Source organism: Schistocerca nitens, chromosome 1, assembly GCF_023898315.1.
Source record: "Schistocerca nitens isolate TAMUIC-IGC-003100 chromosome 1, iqSchNite1.1, whole genome shotgun sequence".
Classification (NCBI taxonomy): Eukaryota; Metazoa; Arthropoda; class Insecta; order Orthoptera; family Acrididae; genus Schistocerca; species Schistocerca nitens.
Window position 1 is genome coordinate 117,137,911 of NC_064614.1, and position 16,900 is coordinate 117,154,810.

General features: G+C 35.5%; 1 protein-coding gene across 1 annotated transcript in view; it reads left to right on the top strand.

The window, feature by feature from the left end:
• Nucleotides 1-16,900, top strand: part of LOC126193160 (hypodermin-B-like) — a 119,717-nt gene that overhangs the window by 85,835 nt on the left and 16,982 nt on the right. The window contains exon 5 of the mRNA XM_049932706.1: nt 5,898-6,014. Coding sequence (XP_049788663.1) covers nt 5,898-6,014 — 117 coding nt within the window. The remainder of the gene's footprint in view (nt 1-5,897; nt 6,015-16,900) is intronic.

Below are 16,900 nucleotides of genomic sequence, written 5' to 3' on the forward strand. Positions count from 1 at the left end.
TACCATCATTACCATCACCACTGCGATTCCTCTTCTAAAGATCGTCTTCATTTCCCTCCTGTCCTGAGTCTACTTCTCTAAATTTTCCTCCACCCCTTCAGCACCAACTTCATGTAGTTTCATCTCAGGCTCATCATTGTTTTCTATAATCTTTTCATCAACTTGTAAAAGGGACAGCTTAATTCCTTATTCCTTATCTAGTTCTTCATTACCATTTTCCACACTCTATAATGGATACATATTGTTCATGACAATCAACTCCTTGTCTCACAAGGCACTTTCACCTACATCTTCTCCCTTAAATACATGTACCTCAGATTCCACTCTATCAGATTCGCTCTCAGTGCTATTATCGTAACTGCTATAGCACTCACTATATTCCCCACTGCTCATTTCATTTCTATCTCCCCCCACTTAACATTATTCAATATTTTCTACTGGGCACCTTCATAATCTTGCAGCCTCTTGTGTGTCAGATACACTACATCAACATATTGCTTTCTCATCTCTATCCCATTTTGCGTACCAGCCCTGACTAGCATCTTACATTTTGGTTATTGAGTAAACAAACTTACAGGCACGTTTCAACTCCAGATTTTCTTTCATCATTCTTATTATAATTTGAAATTAGGCAATCAAACCCTTTGTTCCCAAATCATTCACAGTTATTCAAGTTAGACCCTCTTTATTACATACCTTGCCTTTTAAAAATGGAACTATGTAATTATGTGAAGACTCAGTATGATGATAATCCTGACAGCAAACTTGTCATTCCCAACCAAATGTGACAAGGCATACCATCGCTGTTGTGGCATGTTGTTTCCTATTTGAGTACCTGATCTCCTGTGGTTGTAGTAATATTCATAAAATTACCACAAACTCTCCCTCATCTCATTCTTTATGAACTCATATGATTCACAGATATTCTATCCTCCTGTGAAACTTAATTAAATCTGGAATTATAATCTCTTTGCCACTCATCGATTTCTCCTACTCCTTCCAAAAATTCTCCTAGATTATGGTTACCATCTATCAGACTTGCTCTCTTGTTATAGGGTACTTTTTCTATAAATAAATTTATGCTATCCTTTCCTGTCCAAGAACTGTACAAGAGTATTAGTTTTCTGGCCTGTTCTTCACAATTTTCCTTTAGGGCTTTTCCTGACTGATTGCAATATGTTTCCTTCTTACAGCTTCTGTTACTTCTTCTTACTTGAATTTGGAACAGCACCTACCAAAAAACTTTTTGTAAAAGTTTTCAAATGTACAATCCTTTCTGGAATATCTGCACCCCAGTCTAAACTTTCCCTTTTAAGTAATGTACTTGTTCGCCTAAACTTATCCTCCTCTGACCAGCCTGCATTGAATTGCTTTTGTAAACTATTTGTCAAAGACATTGGATGAAATGACACATTTAACTCAAAACTGATGTTACTGAAACTGTTCCTGTCTTTTATGTGTATTATCATAGACAGAATATTTCCTTCCCAAACTTTCTTTTCAGGTAACTCCATTCTGTCCTATTTTCTCATCTTCTCTCTAGCCTCTTTCTTGAACGCTTGAAAAATCTTACCATCATAAATTTTAACCTCATGCCTGCCTTCCCTACATTAACTGACTTGGTCTTCAACAATTTTATGCAAGTCTTGTATCTGTGCGTCAGCTCTCAGTTCTAATGAACTTGTTTGTCCTCGATATTACCTATATCCTCAGAAACTATGTCCCTCACATCTTTTTGAAAGTTAAGACTTCCACTTTAAATATTTCAAGGTTTCTTGAACCTTTCAACCTCTTTCTTTGTCTATAACCTAAGCTTTGCCCCTTTCTTTTCGATTCCTATCAACTGCTCACATAATGCCTTCATAGATTTATTTTCAGCCTACAATACCTTGATAACTTTCGATTCAGTTATAGATTCAACATCCTTACTTTACCTGCAACTTTAAATTTAAACTCCTGATTCAGATTCAACGCTCTGAATCACATTAGCAGTGTTTTCATCATATCATCTGTATTGTTTTTCTCATCAAAATTATTATTGTTATCTGATCCCATTTCTCTTTCCTTCTTGCTACTTGCTTTGTGATACCCTGCTGCTTTATCCCCTGCCACTTGAAATCTGTGTCAGCTCTCTTCTCCACTCATAGTAGTTTTGAAAAATCAATGTAAAATCTAACAGGAATATCCACTACAGAATATTTGACATCTGGCCACTAACTACAGGCTTAGGACCCTCAAAAACAAAGTTCTGTCATACTCAGCACTACGTACAGTGAAACCAGATCCCGCTCATAATTAATCTTCCTATCAGTAATGTCCATGTTCATGCAAAAAATCTAACACCATTTTTAATTGATCTGTTAAGTAAAAGTCAAATCTGATTGTTAACATTAAAGAATGGGGAAGAATAACAATATTTGATTGTGTTAAGAATTTATCCACTGGTGCCCTCACTTGTAATGGAATAGGTATAGCAGCCATGTACATAGCTGACAAGTGCCCAAAATGGCTCTGTAATATTGCAGTTTGGTGAGTTGTTAGATGCAAAAAAACTTGATTCAGCAGAAAACTATCCGCTGTCTGAACATTCTACCAAAGAAAATATAGGTACTTTGGTGTATTTGGTCGACCCTAACTGGCCTAATGGCGCCCACTTTACGACGAGAACATGTCAGTTGCACTTCAGATATTGCGTAATCCACTGCAAAATCTCACTAAACGTACGCAAGAGAGTGCAACAAATATAGACACTGCCAATACCAGGTTACATATAAGAAGACAAAAAACAAAAAATTAATAGAACATATCTTCTAGAATAAATTTTTCAGGCTTCAGTGGAATGTGTGCTGATATGAAACTTCCTGGGAGATTAAAATCGTGTGCTGGACCAAGACTCGAACTCGGGACCTTTGCCTTTCGCGGGCAAGTACTCTACCGACTGAGCACGCAAGAACGACTCACCACCCTTCAGAACAGCTGTACTTCCGCCAGTATTTCATCTCCTGCCATCCCAACTTCACAGAAGCTCATCTGCGAAACTTACGAGACTAGCAAGGATACTGCGAAGAAACGGCTTAGTAATAGCCGGTGGGATGTTTCCAGAACGAAATTTTCACTCTGCAGTGAAGTGTGCGCAGATACGAAACTCAGTGAGTAAAGCACTTGCTCGCGAAAGACCAATGTCTCGAGACCGGCAGAGACAGGAAGTTTCAGAACATTTCGTAATAGTGTAGGAAGTCAACAAAGTGTAACGCATGCAATTGATAAAGGAATTTAACGAAAACAGATACCATTTGCATTGACATATTTCTGTGGTAAAGCACTGTACAGCGACTTTAGTTTTAGTTCAGTGCTTGAAATTATGGGAAAATTATTTAAATAAATGTGTCACAAAGCAATATGAGATGGACGACAACAATATGAAAACCAAGAAAATCAGCATACAAACTCATCAAAGCCAAGTTAAGGTTCATGTAATAAATCATTAAACAACATAATTGCGAGAGGAGATTTGTCTAATCATTACAATGTTCAGAGAAAGAAACTTAGCTGTGAGAGAAACGGTGCTTATATGTGCTGGAACGCCGCTGCGAGTTTGCTCTTGAAGACGGTAGTATGAAGGTACAGTAAAAGATACATATCGTCTTCTTTTTTGTGGAAGCATTGGTGGTCAACGATGCGAAACAAATTTAATCTGTCAATAAAATTCTTCTGAGCTGTTTACCGCATTGTCAATATATAAAACGTTTTGGCCAATATTGCAAGTGGCCCTCCTCTGGGCTATGTGCCGAGCTGATTCGAAACTGTACTGAAAAATGAAATTTTTGGCGCCAGCGCAGGGTGTAACAGCAGTTGTAACCACTGTTCGAAAGTAGTAGCTTTTGTATACTGTATACAGTTCGGAATATATACTCAATATTGAAATCATTTCACTGAATTGATCTGCCCTTTTACAGACACTGCTTTTATTCTTCTACCTGATTCATTGGTTCATGATAAGAACGAGTAACCCTCATCTCACAAGACTTCGTGAAAACCTGACGTCATTTTGACGTCAGACCCTGTAACGAAGACGAGAAAGGCTGTCAATCGATTTTCGGAATCGCTCAGTTCACAACACATGATGTGACGTTCAAAACAATAACATTTGCCTCGATTAGAGAGGTTACTGCAGAGTACGTTAACACCGAAGTTACATTGTTTATAACCTTGTTAAGATCTGCATTCATGTGGACTACACTGTGGATAAGGGAGAGATTAAAGTGTTTGCAAGAATTGATTCCGAAACTTACTGAAAAGCTGTACTAAATACTTTTTCTGGTACGTGTTCAACCCTGAATATGAAACGAGTAGCAAAAAAGCTGGAGCCAGCCAGCATTGAATCCGTTTAAAGTATTTGTGAAAAATCGTTCATTAAGGTGTCTCAACAATGTAAGTAAATTTTTGGAACTCTTGAAAACTAATTCTGAACACTAGTTTCACGAGTCGGACTGCAATTAAAATGGGTGGGTAGCCACTCTAGTAGACAAATTATTCTATGAATAAATGCGTTTTCAAAACATGGGTGCCTTGAGTATCTTTCGAAAGCGCGTCGATGTTGGTACATTTTGCTGCAGTAAAATGAAGTAGAACCTCAGATTGATGGCTAATATAATTTAATTGAAGAGAATCTTCTTCGACAAGAAGTGTCCTAAGAGAATTAGTTCATAATGATGTCGAGTTCGCAGGGAACTTGTGAACTGAGTGTTACCCAATAAGAATCATGTTGTCACTGGTACACAGTTCGTAATACTGTATGTGCTCAATGCTGATATTAAATCACTCTGTAAAACTGTCTTTCTAAACTCATTGCTTTCAAATTTCTCCACAATATCTCAGATCACGATAAAAGCCACACCGACACTTCGGAATTTTGTCCCGGCAGTTCGCGATGTGTTTCGAAAATCATCCTGACAATAAACGTGTCTCTGCACTACTCCTGCGTCGCACTCTCTATACCATTGCGTGGAAGATCAATACAGGGAAGAGGAGGAGATTAGTGTTAAACGTCCGTCGACACCGAAGTTGTTAAAGACGGAGCAGAAGCTCGGATTAGGGAAGGATGGAGAAGGAAAGCGGCCATGCCGTTTCGAAGGAACCATTCCGGCCTTTTCCTTAAGCGATTTGGGGAAATCACACAAAACCTAAATCAGGATCAGTCTAAGAGAAGTAACATTAGAATACAGTTTACCCACTATTTATCCAGTCCATAATGAAGGGTAAAAAGCTGTATGTTGGTGTTATAAACTCGATATCCATACCGGCGTACACGTCGACAACCAACCCACGCATAACTGCCGTCCACTCTTTGTTGTATCGAAAACCGCTACCTATCGATACACATTCTAGATTCTCGCTCTCGCTGAATACCACAGTTAAATTTTGTTAAACATTTTAGAACTGAGACAGATACAAATGATTTTAAAGATAAACGAACAGCATTAAATAAAAGAAGAGTAAATACTTCAAAACCCATTAAGTTTCTGACAATTATAAAAGATACACAAACTGTGATGCATTACAGTGTATACAAATAGTCTGTTGTATATTATAGTATATGGCTATACACAAGTATAGCATACAGATATTTATTTCCACAGTCTTATCTTCACAACATAAATTTATGTTACATGTCAGAGTATTTTTCTTTTTCAGAGGGCTTTCCTTGCCATTGCAAGCCTTAATTTTATATCTACCCTACTTCCACAGCCGTCAGTTATTTTGCTGCCCAGACAGCAAAACTTATCGATTACTTTTTGTGTCTCATTACCTAGTCTAATTTGATTCAACTAAATACAATTACCCTTTTATACAAAAAAATCTATGTTACGAAATAAGAAATGTTCATGCCTTTGCAGGTATCCCCAGCTTTCCCGATTGACAGCGTCACAGTGGCGCCAATACAGCTGCCAGAAAAGGATGAGGAGGTTCCAGACAATGCCAACGTCACGACCATCGGCTGGGGAAAACATTGGGTAAGATCCCTCTTTCTATATTGTAATTTCTGAAATCAACTTCCTATAGAGACAAATACTTTCCATGCTTAAACTGTCACTTTGAGGATGTGGTTACTCAGCTTGAGCTGTATTCTTCTTGCAAACGATGTATGCATACCAGCAGTTTGGATTACGAAAGTCTTTCGACGTTGAGCCACATTCCAACTAACTACCAAGATACAATGTCTCAGATCTCCTTAGATAAGATTTTGGTTCTAGAAATATTTCACTAATAAAACCCAGCTCTATATACTGGGTGCCGAATGTTCAGCAGAAAAGTGTGCAGTGCAAAGAGGTGTAATAGGACCGTTAGTGATCTCAGTATTTGGAAGCAATTTATTAGAGAGAGCTAGCACTGATATCAGGTTATCCACTGACAATTGTGTTGTCTTCAGGAAAATATTGTCATTGGGCGATAGCAGGAGAACGCAGAGAGAAGGTATAACACTTCAACTACTACGTTGTTAGCAATAGACCGATAATGTTACTCCTGTGAAAGGATTTTAATTTGACTGTACTCGTGCTTGATGGAAAGCTATCAGAATGTTTTCGTTTCTCGAAACCTTGCTGTTGAAAGGAAGCAGTAGCAGAACTAAATGAATTTGAACCAAGATTCTATTATTTATATGTAAACTGCAATTACATAAAAGACAATGGTCACCAGCCTAATCACGCAAAGTTATACCAAGCACTAGCACTGTTCATGAAGAAATTTAACTATTAATACTGACGTTACTTGATTCTGAAATTCTCATTTTGCAGATAGGATAGACGACAGTAGCACACTTCAGCAACCAATGATTCAGTAGTTTGGCAAGAACAACATAAGAGGAAATAAAATGTTTTTGTTACAACATGTATGAAAGAACAAACACCACAGATATATATTATGTAAATTGAGACTGAATATTATGTATGTTGAAGCTGAAAGGGGCAGAAAGAAAATCAGAATGCAAGGATCATTGATATCAGATGCATCTGTGTTTTACATAGAATCAGCAGCGATGAGTGAAAGCAGAAATGAAATGAGACCTTCAGCACACTATATGTGTGTGGCTCTCATTTTACCTGGCTCCAACTGATAAATCTTTTTATTCAAAAATGTGCAAATATTAATCTATTTTATTCATTACATCAATAAATATGTCAATTAAAACTGATAATTTTAACAGAACATAAAACATTAAAAACACTCCCAAACAAAAAAACCTTTTTTGAGACTAAATATTAAATATGAAAACGAGTTTTTTTAAATCTAATAAATTTTTTATTATTCATTTTTAAAAACCTAATAGCTTTTTTAGTTTTTAAAAACTAACAATTTTTTTATTTTTTAAATCTGCCACATCCTGGCACAGCCTCACTATACCAGAATGAAGTAAGTGCAAACTGCGTAGCGCAATCGGGACGTTAACGACAATGGGTTAGTTATAAATAGCTATCAACCTTTATATCAGAGATGAGAGGGAGAGAATCTCCTTGATTTGAAGCAAATCAGTTTCCTGAAAATAGGTTACAGAATTGTAATAGGCAGAAAAGATTGCTTGGTTTCTATCAAGTTTATTCTCACATATACTTATGTGAGGTGTTGGACCATAAACCCCTTAGTAAGATTCAGTCTATTTATTCAGACTTGCTACTTCAAAGCTAATCGCCAGTACATATAAGAAACAAGTACAGAGCAATCACTTTTTCTTGGTTAGCACTGAAATCTCTCTAAGTAATTGATACAAAGACTGACAGCCTCTGTTCAACACTATTCCAATGAAACTCTAAAAACCCTACTTGACCTGCAGTTCCTGAGTGTCCATCAGAGTGTATCACCGTCTTCTCATAGTTTAAGTCTTTATCAGCTATATCGGTTGCTATGGGCCCACTCTGCCCCACTGGCGTCTCGCTGCAGTATCTCCAAACTGCCGGCAGTGGCTCTGAATCTGCATCTGAATCTCTGCTTCTAGCTATTCCACTGACTGGCCTTTTATTTCGTTTCTTATGTACTTGGATGCACACGAGTTAATTTGATTCACACAACCCTTTCATTTCTAAGTGATTGGACTGCACAAGAATGCCTAGGGTTCCACATGACACTCTCGTCTCTAATTGGATGGATTGCACAAGAATGAATTCGGTTCCACATGGCACTTTCGTTTCTAGCTGCACATAACTTAATTTGTTTCCACATGAGTCTTTTCCGCACGTGACTGACACTCTCTCTTGCTGTATTATTGCCCTGGTGTTTGCGTCTTCGATTGCCCAAGTTTGAGTCATGCTGCTTCCTCTGGCAGGAAGTCAAACACTAAGTTATTTGATCAACAAGCCATACTTGGCAGCCTCCACTGCTTATCTTGTCCCTACATCCTGGTGGACTATTTCTTAATGTCGGCTGGCTGTTTGCCAATGGGGGCCTGGACTCTTATTATGGTCACAAAAGCAAGAATAAAAATTAAAATTTTTTGTGGTCACAACAAATCTATAATTTTTAATTTTTAAAATCTAATAGTTTTCATTTTTCGTTTTTAAAAATCTAATACATTTTTATTTTTAATATCTAATCCTTTTTCATTTTTCATTTTTAAATTCAAATAAAATTTTTCCTTATAAATTCTAACAAAATAATTTTTGCAGTTTCAAGAAATCTAATTTAGAAATATGACCTATGCTTTTGATGAATTTAAATTTCAGAAAAATATTTTAGTTACGAGAAATAAAAAGCCAAGAGAGGAACAAGTTAAATGATATATTTGCAAATATTGTTTTAAAGCATCTTTAATTATAGAGCATTTGAGCACTGTAGAACATAATAATATTATCGTTAATATCAAAGGAATTGATGGTGAAAATATATATGAATTTGAATTGTATGGTTACAATAAAGATTTGTCAGAAATGTGGGAAGAAATAGAAAAGTTAAATTTCTCTTTTCTACAAAATTAAAAGAATTTGTGAAATATCATATAAAAATATGTATTGACCATACAATTTATTTTATTTATGATGATACATTCAAAGAGTTTAACAATGAACCAAGAATATTAAAAGATTATATTTTTGTTCTAATATTATTTTTAAACATCTCTAATTAAATAAACAAAAAATATAAATATTTAAAAAAATCTGAATTAACATTTTCTGTCGAATAGTGTAAGTTTAATTCTTTTTCTCATAAAAAATTACAGTGTGTGATTTCAAGTAGCTTAAGGAATTTTATCATTAAAAAAGCAGTTAATTTCACTTTTGTTTCTCGATTTGTACCAATATTTGTCCTTTGAGTAATACGGGTTGTTTGAAAAAGAACTCCTTAGTTTTAAATATAAATTTAATAGGGGAAATTAATGAAAAATTACACCAATGAGTACACTTAACGAAAGGAAATTCCTTCAAGTTTTATTTAATGTTAGTATACGCTAACGTGGGATCCATTTGTTGCCCTGCACATGTTGAGACATTATTCCACTTCTCACACCAAACTTATGTCTTTTATGCACAACATCATACTCAGTACCTTTAGGCACTCCAAATTGTAGACTATGCCTGGCCAATGACTTCTTTGGGCTCCAAAACACGAAAATGCATCTGTTCAATAACATCTTCAAAAGTTCTTGGTCTACCTGGTGATTTTTGCTTTCAAAACACTACTGGTTTCCTTGAAAGAATTTCGCCAATGATAGATAGTTTTGCTGTTGGTGGTTCACCAACATGCTGGTATCTAAAATTACATTGCTCTTTTGAAACTGACACAGTTTTCATGAGCCAAATAACATACTGCACTTTCTATTTTGGAGTACACATTGTTGCTGAGTTGCCCTGCACTGCACTGCACACCCACCTTGACTGTACTGAGGGAACAGAGGAGAAAACCAGCACTGGTACTGTCTCAAGGTTAAGCAGATCTGCCAACTGCAGGGGAGCCAATCTTAGAGAGGTGATGAATCAAACACCACCAACTAGAATAGTGTATGCCACTTTTTACATATTCTAGTACACATTAAAACTATGGAGTTTTCTTTCAAACATCCTGTATTACAACACAAATATCATAATTCATAATGAAATTATATGGATTTATATGATTATCTCCTTTTAATTGTGTTAGAAATTTAAAATCATAAAATGATTCATAAGCTTTTGAAGAATTGTTTCGTGGATCTAAATTCCACAATCCACAATACATCCAAATAGAATAACAGCAAACTTATAAGAAACATTTGAATGTGTTTGTTCAGTCTGTACAACTAAGAAAAGTAGGTTAATTAAAAAGTATTGTGGGTGCTGGAGAAGTCTGATAATAATTTTCGAGAAGAAATAATTAATGTATTACATAAATGGGTGAGTAAAAATTTTACAAAGAGAAAATTTATTTCTTTTGCTATAGATCATTTGTGGGCACTGGATTTTGTAGAAATGTATCAAAGAAATTTAAAAGGAATTTCAAAAATAAATAAGGTATAAAATATTTATCAACCTTTACAAAGGCGTAATGGAAAAAAATTTTATATTAAAAGTTTTCGAGAACTTATGAAAAAATATAAAATTATTCATTATTCAACTTACACAGAAATAAAAGCATTGTATTTGATAGATTTAATAGGATTTAAAGAAAGAAAAGATATTAATTTGACTTACACAGTAATTATAAATGGATGGAAATAGTTAAAAAGGAAGTTGATGAATATAATAACATGAAATATTCAACAATGAAAATTAAACCAAACATGTAAACAAAGAAAATCAAGAACGATTATTACAAACTGTTTATGTTACAAATTTTGAAGAGTCTAAGCTTTGTAGGCGATAAAGTAAGAGTCAGGAAATTAATAGGCATTTTTCAAAGAGGCTATGTAGTTAATTGGTCGACAGAAATTTTCGAAAATCGAAAAGTCATTCGTTCTAATCCAAACATATAAAAAGAAAATAGTTTGGATAGAGAAAGAAACTTTTTATATTTAAGAATTGTAAAAGACAAAATTTTCAGATATTATCTTATACAAAAATTATATAAACAAAAGATGATACAGCTTTCGTAAAATGGATTAGTTTCGATAATTCTCTTAATAGTTTGGAATCCAAGAATAATGTTATAATATACAATTAAGATTTTATATATTCTCTTTGTAATTGTGCTTTGGCGAAACTCTAATTATCCTTTTATGGAAATTACATGAGCTACTTGAGACACAACGCTCAGTGAATAATTATGAAATTTGCTACTCCACAATGTTTATTAACTATAGTGCAATAAACTTCCTGTAGATTAAAACTGTGTGCCATACTTGGGACCTTTGCCTTTCGCAGCAAGTACTCTACTGGCGGAAGTAAAGCTGTGGGGACCCATCGTAAGCACTTGCCCATAAAAGAAAGGTCTCGATTTCGAGTCCCGGTCTGGCAGACAGTTTTAATCTGATAGGGAATTTCACATCAGCGCACACTCCGCTGCAAAGTAAAAATTTCATTCTATAGTCAAAGAAAATTGTTTTTCAGTTCAATAAAATTGGATACTCAGAAATATCACATCACTTGGAACAGGACCCTATCCAAGTAAATGACTAAGCATAAAATACAGGTGTTGAACACAAAGTTTCAGCTCTTACTGTGCTCACTTCAGTGGGTTTCATTTACTTCCTTTCTGAAAATTAATGTTACATATTAACAACTTGTTGAGGTTATGTGGATTTCAGCTTATACATATTTATGAACATAAAGTACTGATAATTATAAATTGCAATTGTTTCAAAGAAAATGCCTTTTTGCATGCTGCACATCGAAATTTTTATTTTTATTTATGCACCCAGACATGTTTCACAATTTTTACTAGGCATCTTCAGTGGGTGCCCTGAAATACTACACGATTTGTCCGTTTTTACACATAGGTTATGGTTTCACATCTATGCTACAGATTTAAAAACAGCTCTTTAACCTTTTTTATGAAATAGAAAGGTACTTACAGGTAACTTCTAATTCACTGTATTTAAGCAAACTGCTTTTTCTCATTTGGCAACCAGGTGGACATCTTACACATCACTGTAACTGCCATCTTTTAAATACAGAGTTTCATTTCTTTTTCTAGGTGTTACCAAAATTCTCACTTTTCTGCTTTCAACTGATTTGTGAATGTGTGTGTGTGTGTGTGTGTGTGTGTGTGTGTGTGTGTATGTGTGTGTATTAGAGAGCGAGACAGACTTTCTTTTAATAAGATAAAAATTATTTATTTTATTTTTATTACTACTTTTTATTCATTTATTTATTCTTAATAACAATAGTAATAATAATTATAATTATATTTTCCTCTACATACTTATGAGAGGAATCAGATGTGTAATCATTTGTTGGGTTTTCTGTATAGTATATGATTAATAAGTGTAAACAGTGAGTTCTTAGTCATATTTACTTGACCGTTTAGTAGTTATTTCTTTTCAGCCTTTGTTTTGTATATATAATAATTTTCTTATAATGATAAGAGATGTTTTTCATTATTTATTCTAATTATTTTCATATCATTTTCTCTTGTAGTAGGTTTGTGGTTATTTTCTCTCAAATGTTCTGCAAAAGTTGAGTGGCTCATTGCATATTTCCATGCTCTGATATGTTCTTTGTGCCAGGTGTCAAATGTTCTGCTGGTTTATCCTATACACCTTCTATCACATGTGCTGTACTGTAGTTGGTAGGTTCCTGCTTTTTGGTAGATATCTGAGGTTTTTGTTACTTTTGGAATGTACCTTTGGATTGAATTGTCTGTTTTGCATGCTATGTTTATCCCTTGTCTTTTGAAAATGTTCGTTATCTTATGTGTGAATTTGTGCTTCTATGTCATTGCGTACCATCTTGAATCTTCTTTCTTGTTTTCCTGTATTCTTTGTGTTGTTATTGTTCTGTCTCTGTGGCTGTTTGTAGAGTGTTTTGTTGTACTGTTGTTTGTGGGTGTCTATGTACTGTGTTCACTGACTGTATTTGTTATTTAATTTTTTTGTTTAATTTCGTGACTAGATCCATATTGTATCCATTCTTTGTTGCTATTTGTGTGGTGATGTCTAGTTCTTTCTGGTAATTTTCTGTGCTGAGTGGTACTGTGTTGAGCTTCCAAAGCATGTGTCTGAGTGTTGATTGTTTCTGTGAGTGTGACTGATTAAAAGTCTGATGTAGGATTGTGTCAGTTGTTGTAGGTTTACGGTAGATTTCAAAGCTATGCTGATTGTTTTCTTTTTTAATAGTTGTATATAAAAGGTTTAATTGGTTGTTCTGTTCTTTTTACATTGTGAATCTTATCTTTCTGTGTATTGTGTTTATAACTGTATGCAACTGGTCAATTTTTGCCTGAGGTTCATCTATTAAACAAAGGATCTCATCTATGTATCTGACCCAATGAAGTATGTTGTAATTCTTTTTGATAACATTTTTGAAAATTAAGTTTCCTACATAGTTTATGAAAATGTTTGCTAGGGCACCTGGTACTGGTGATCCCATTGGTAGCCCATCTTCTTGTAAATAGTATTCATTATTGAAATTAAATTAGTTTTGTTCAGTTATCAGTTCCAGAAACTTGTGTATTTCTTTGATGTGTTCATCAGGTAGCTGGCTGTTGTCCTTCAGGTTTTGTTCTATGATATTTATTGTTTCTGCTATTGGAATGTTAGAGTACATGTTTTCTATGTCAAAAGAGAGTACAGTAGCTGTGTCTGGGATTTTTATATCGTTTATAAGTTGTATTAATTGTGAGTTGTTGCTTGTAGTACTGTCATCTTCTATTTTATAAGTTTCTGTTAGTTATATCAACATGATTCCTTTAAGTTTGTAAGTGGGAACTTCTTTTAAGTTTTAAATATGTTATACTCGGATATTTGGTTTATGGATTTTTGGTTGGCATTAGAGAGTGGGTGCCGTAGGATTGTTCTGTATAAATTTACCTTTTTCTCTGTCATCCAGTGTGTAGTCTATATTTTTAACATATTGTTTACCTTGGCCTAAAATCTGTTTGTTGAGTCTGATTTCAATTTTTTAATATTATTTTGTGAAATTAACTCTTGTGCATTGTCAATGTATTGCTGTTTGGGCATAAGAACTACTATATTTCCTTTGTATGCTTTAGTAATAATGATGTTTTCATTTTGGAGTTTGTTTCTGAGTTTTATGAGAGTTTCGGATTCTGTGTTTTTACTTTTTATGTCAGTTTGCGTTTTTGTATCTGTAATATTTTTAAGTATTTCTTTTTTTATCAATTCCCTTGTTAGCCCAATGTTTACATTGCTGTTTTCACTTTTCTCCTCTCGCTTTAGGATGGCTTCTTATTGTATTATGAGGTTTTCTGTATATTCTTCATCTACTTTTGTATTCATGTTGTATTTCAGTCCTTTTTCTAAGAGCTCTTTTCCTTCATTGTTCAGTTGTGTGTCTGTGAGATTCATCAAACGTGGATAAAATTTGTGTGTGTGTTTTGGTTGTTTATTGTTAAGTTTCTTTGTTGTATTTGTTGTCTCATCAGCTGTGTTATCTTTTTTTTCCTTATGTTTTTCTTCATTTTCTTTCAAGACAGTGTCAGTGTAACTTTCAACCTTTCTGACCAGATCAGAAGAAACAGCAGGATTGTTAATGTTATTTGCAAAGTTGTACATCAGTATTATATAGTTTTCGAGATAAAGTTTGTTTTTACGAGTGTAGAGCTTTGATTTCGTATTTTAGCCAAACTTTCTGAGCTGTTTCTTTCGTTTTTATAGAACTAGACGAACTGTTTTTAATCTTTACATGGATATAGTTAGGTAGAAGGTTATTGGATTTACAAATATTGTTGAACGTTATGTGTTCCATGGTTTTACGGATGTTGAGATGTAGTCTTCTGAATCTGTGGAAGAGACCAACTGGAAATGCTTCGCAAGGCTTATATAACACGTTTCTTGTAATCGTCTTTTTCGCAGCAGCTGTATATAAATTGCAGTTGTTTCAAAGAAAATGCCTTTTTTGCATGCTGCACATCGAAATTTTTATTTTTACTTGTGCACCCAGACGCGTTTCGCCTTTTTTATAAGGCATCTTCAGTGGGTATCCTGAAATATTACATGATTTGTCCATTTTTACACATAGATTATGGTTTCGCATCTAGGTTATAGATTTAAAAACAGTTCCTTCACGTTTTTTATAAAATGGAAAGGTACTTACAGGTAACTTCTAATTCATTCTATCCAAGCAAACTGCTTTTTCTCATCTGGCAACCAGGTGGACATCTTACAGTTCACTTTCAGTTCACTCTTTACGTTACACATCACTGTAACTGCCATCTTTTTAATACAGAGTTTCATTTATTTTTCTGAGTGTTACCAACATTCTCAGTTTCCTGATAAAACAGGACAGCCGCGAGCTGTGACAGAAGTGACATCAGGCTTTAATGCTGGGCAGAATACAAGTGTGTCTGAACACACAATGCGCCAAACACTCCAAACGACGGGTCTCTGCAGCCGATGACCCATGCATGTGCCAATTTTAACACCACAACATCGCACCTGCGACTGAAATGAGAACATGACTATAGGCTCTGGACGTTGGCGCAGTGGCAGAGTGTTGCATGGTCTAATGAAACCCGATATCTTCTTCATCGTGTCTTCATCGTGTCTTCCAGGGGAACAGCTTCTTGACTCTCATATTGCAGGACAGACATCATCTGCCGGTGGCTCTATTATGTTCCGGCGAATATTCATGTGTACATCCATGGGTCCACTGGAGCTCGCGCAGGACCCCATGACGGCCAAGCAGTATCGTACACTAGTTGCAGACCACGTACAACCCTTCATGACGATCATGTTTCTCGAGGGCAATGGCATTTTTCAGTAAGATAATGAGCCTTGTCACAAAGCAAGGAATGTAACGCAGTCGTTCGAGCAACACTATGGCGAGTTCCAATTGATGTGCTCCCTCCCCCAAATCACCAGATCTTAGCCTGATCGAGCACATTTGGGATGTGATTGAAAGTAGCGTCAGAGGTCATCGTGCACGTCCTCGGAATTTACGGGAATTAGGTGATTGGCTGTGCAAATGAGGTGCAACTCCCCCCAGCCACTTACTAAGGTCTCATTGCTTCGATGCCACTAGCGTCGCCGCTGTTATCCATGCCAAAGGTGAACTTACCAGGTATTAAGGAGGTGTCTTAATGTCCTGACTGATCAGTGGTAATCATAGGACGACATTAATTGTTTACGTTGACAGTTTTATATCTACCATCTATTCTACAGCTTGTCATTGGCAAACAGCGAAACGTATTATTCTTTTCTATTTTTCACCTACTTTAGATCTGAAGCCTTCCATTATTTAGCGTTTTACTTTCGGTTCTTTTAGAGGCTGTTGTCTTGATACTCTTATTTTTACAAATGTGACGTAAAGTAATGCAGGAGGCAGGCGACCATTATTATAATTATCAGTAGTCCGCTAATGTTTGTTTCACATACTACTGGAACACTGTATCTACTTGTCTGTATACTTAGCTGGGTGGTAACATGCTTGCCTTCCCTGCAATCGGTCCCGGGTTCGATTCCCGGCCTGGTTGGAGATTTTCTCCGCTCGTGGACTGGGTGTTGTGTTCTCCTCATCATCATTTCATCGTCATCACCGGCACACGCCGCCCAATGTGGCGTCGACTGCAATAAGACTTGCACTTGGCGGCCGAACTTCCCAGGATGGGGCCTCCCGGCCAACAATGTCATACACTCATTTCATTTCATACTGTATCTACGCGCAATAATAGCTCCTGCATATCTGATGATGGACAAATTCCAAAACGCGTCATATGAGCAATATCTGATGTCTGACTTTCACCATGGCGACCCAGTTAGCCTGAATCCAGAACTATTGATTATTACTCTTACTTTCGCTCTTTTCAAACTCTAATT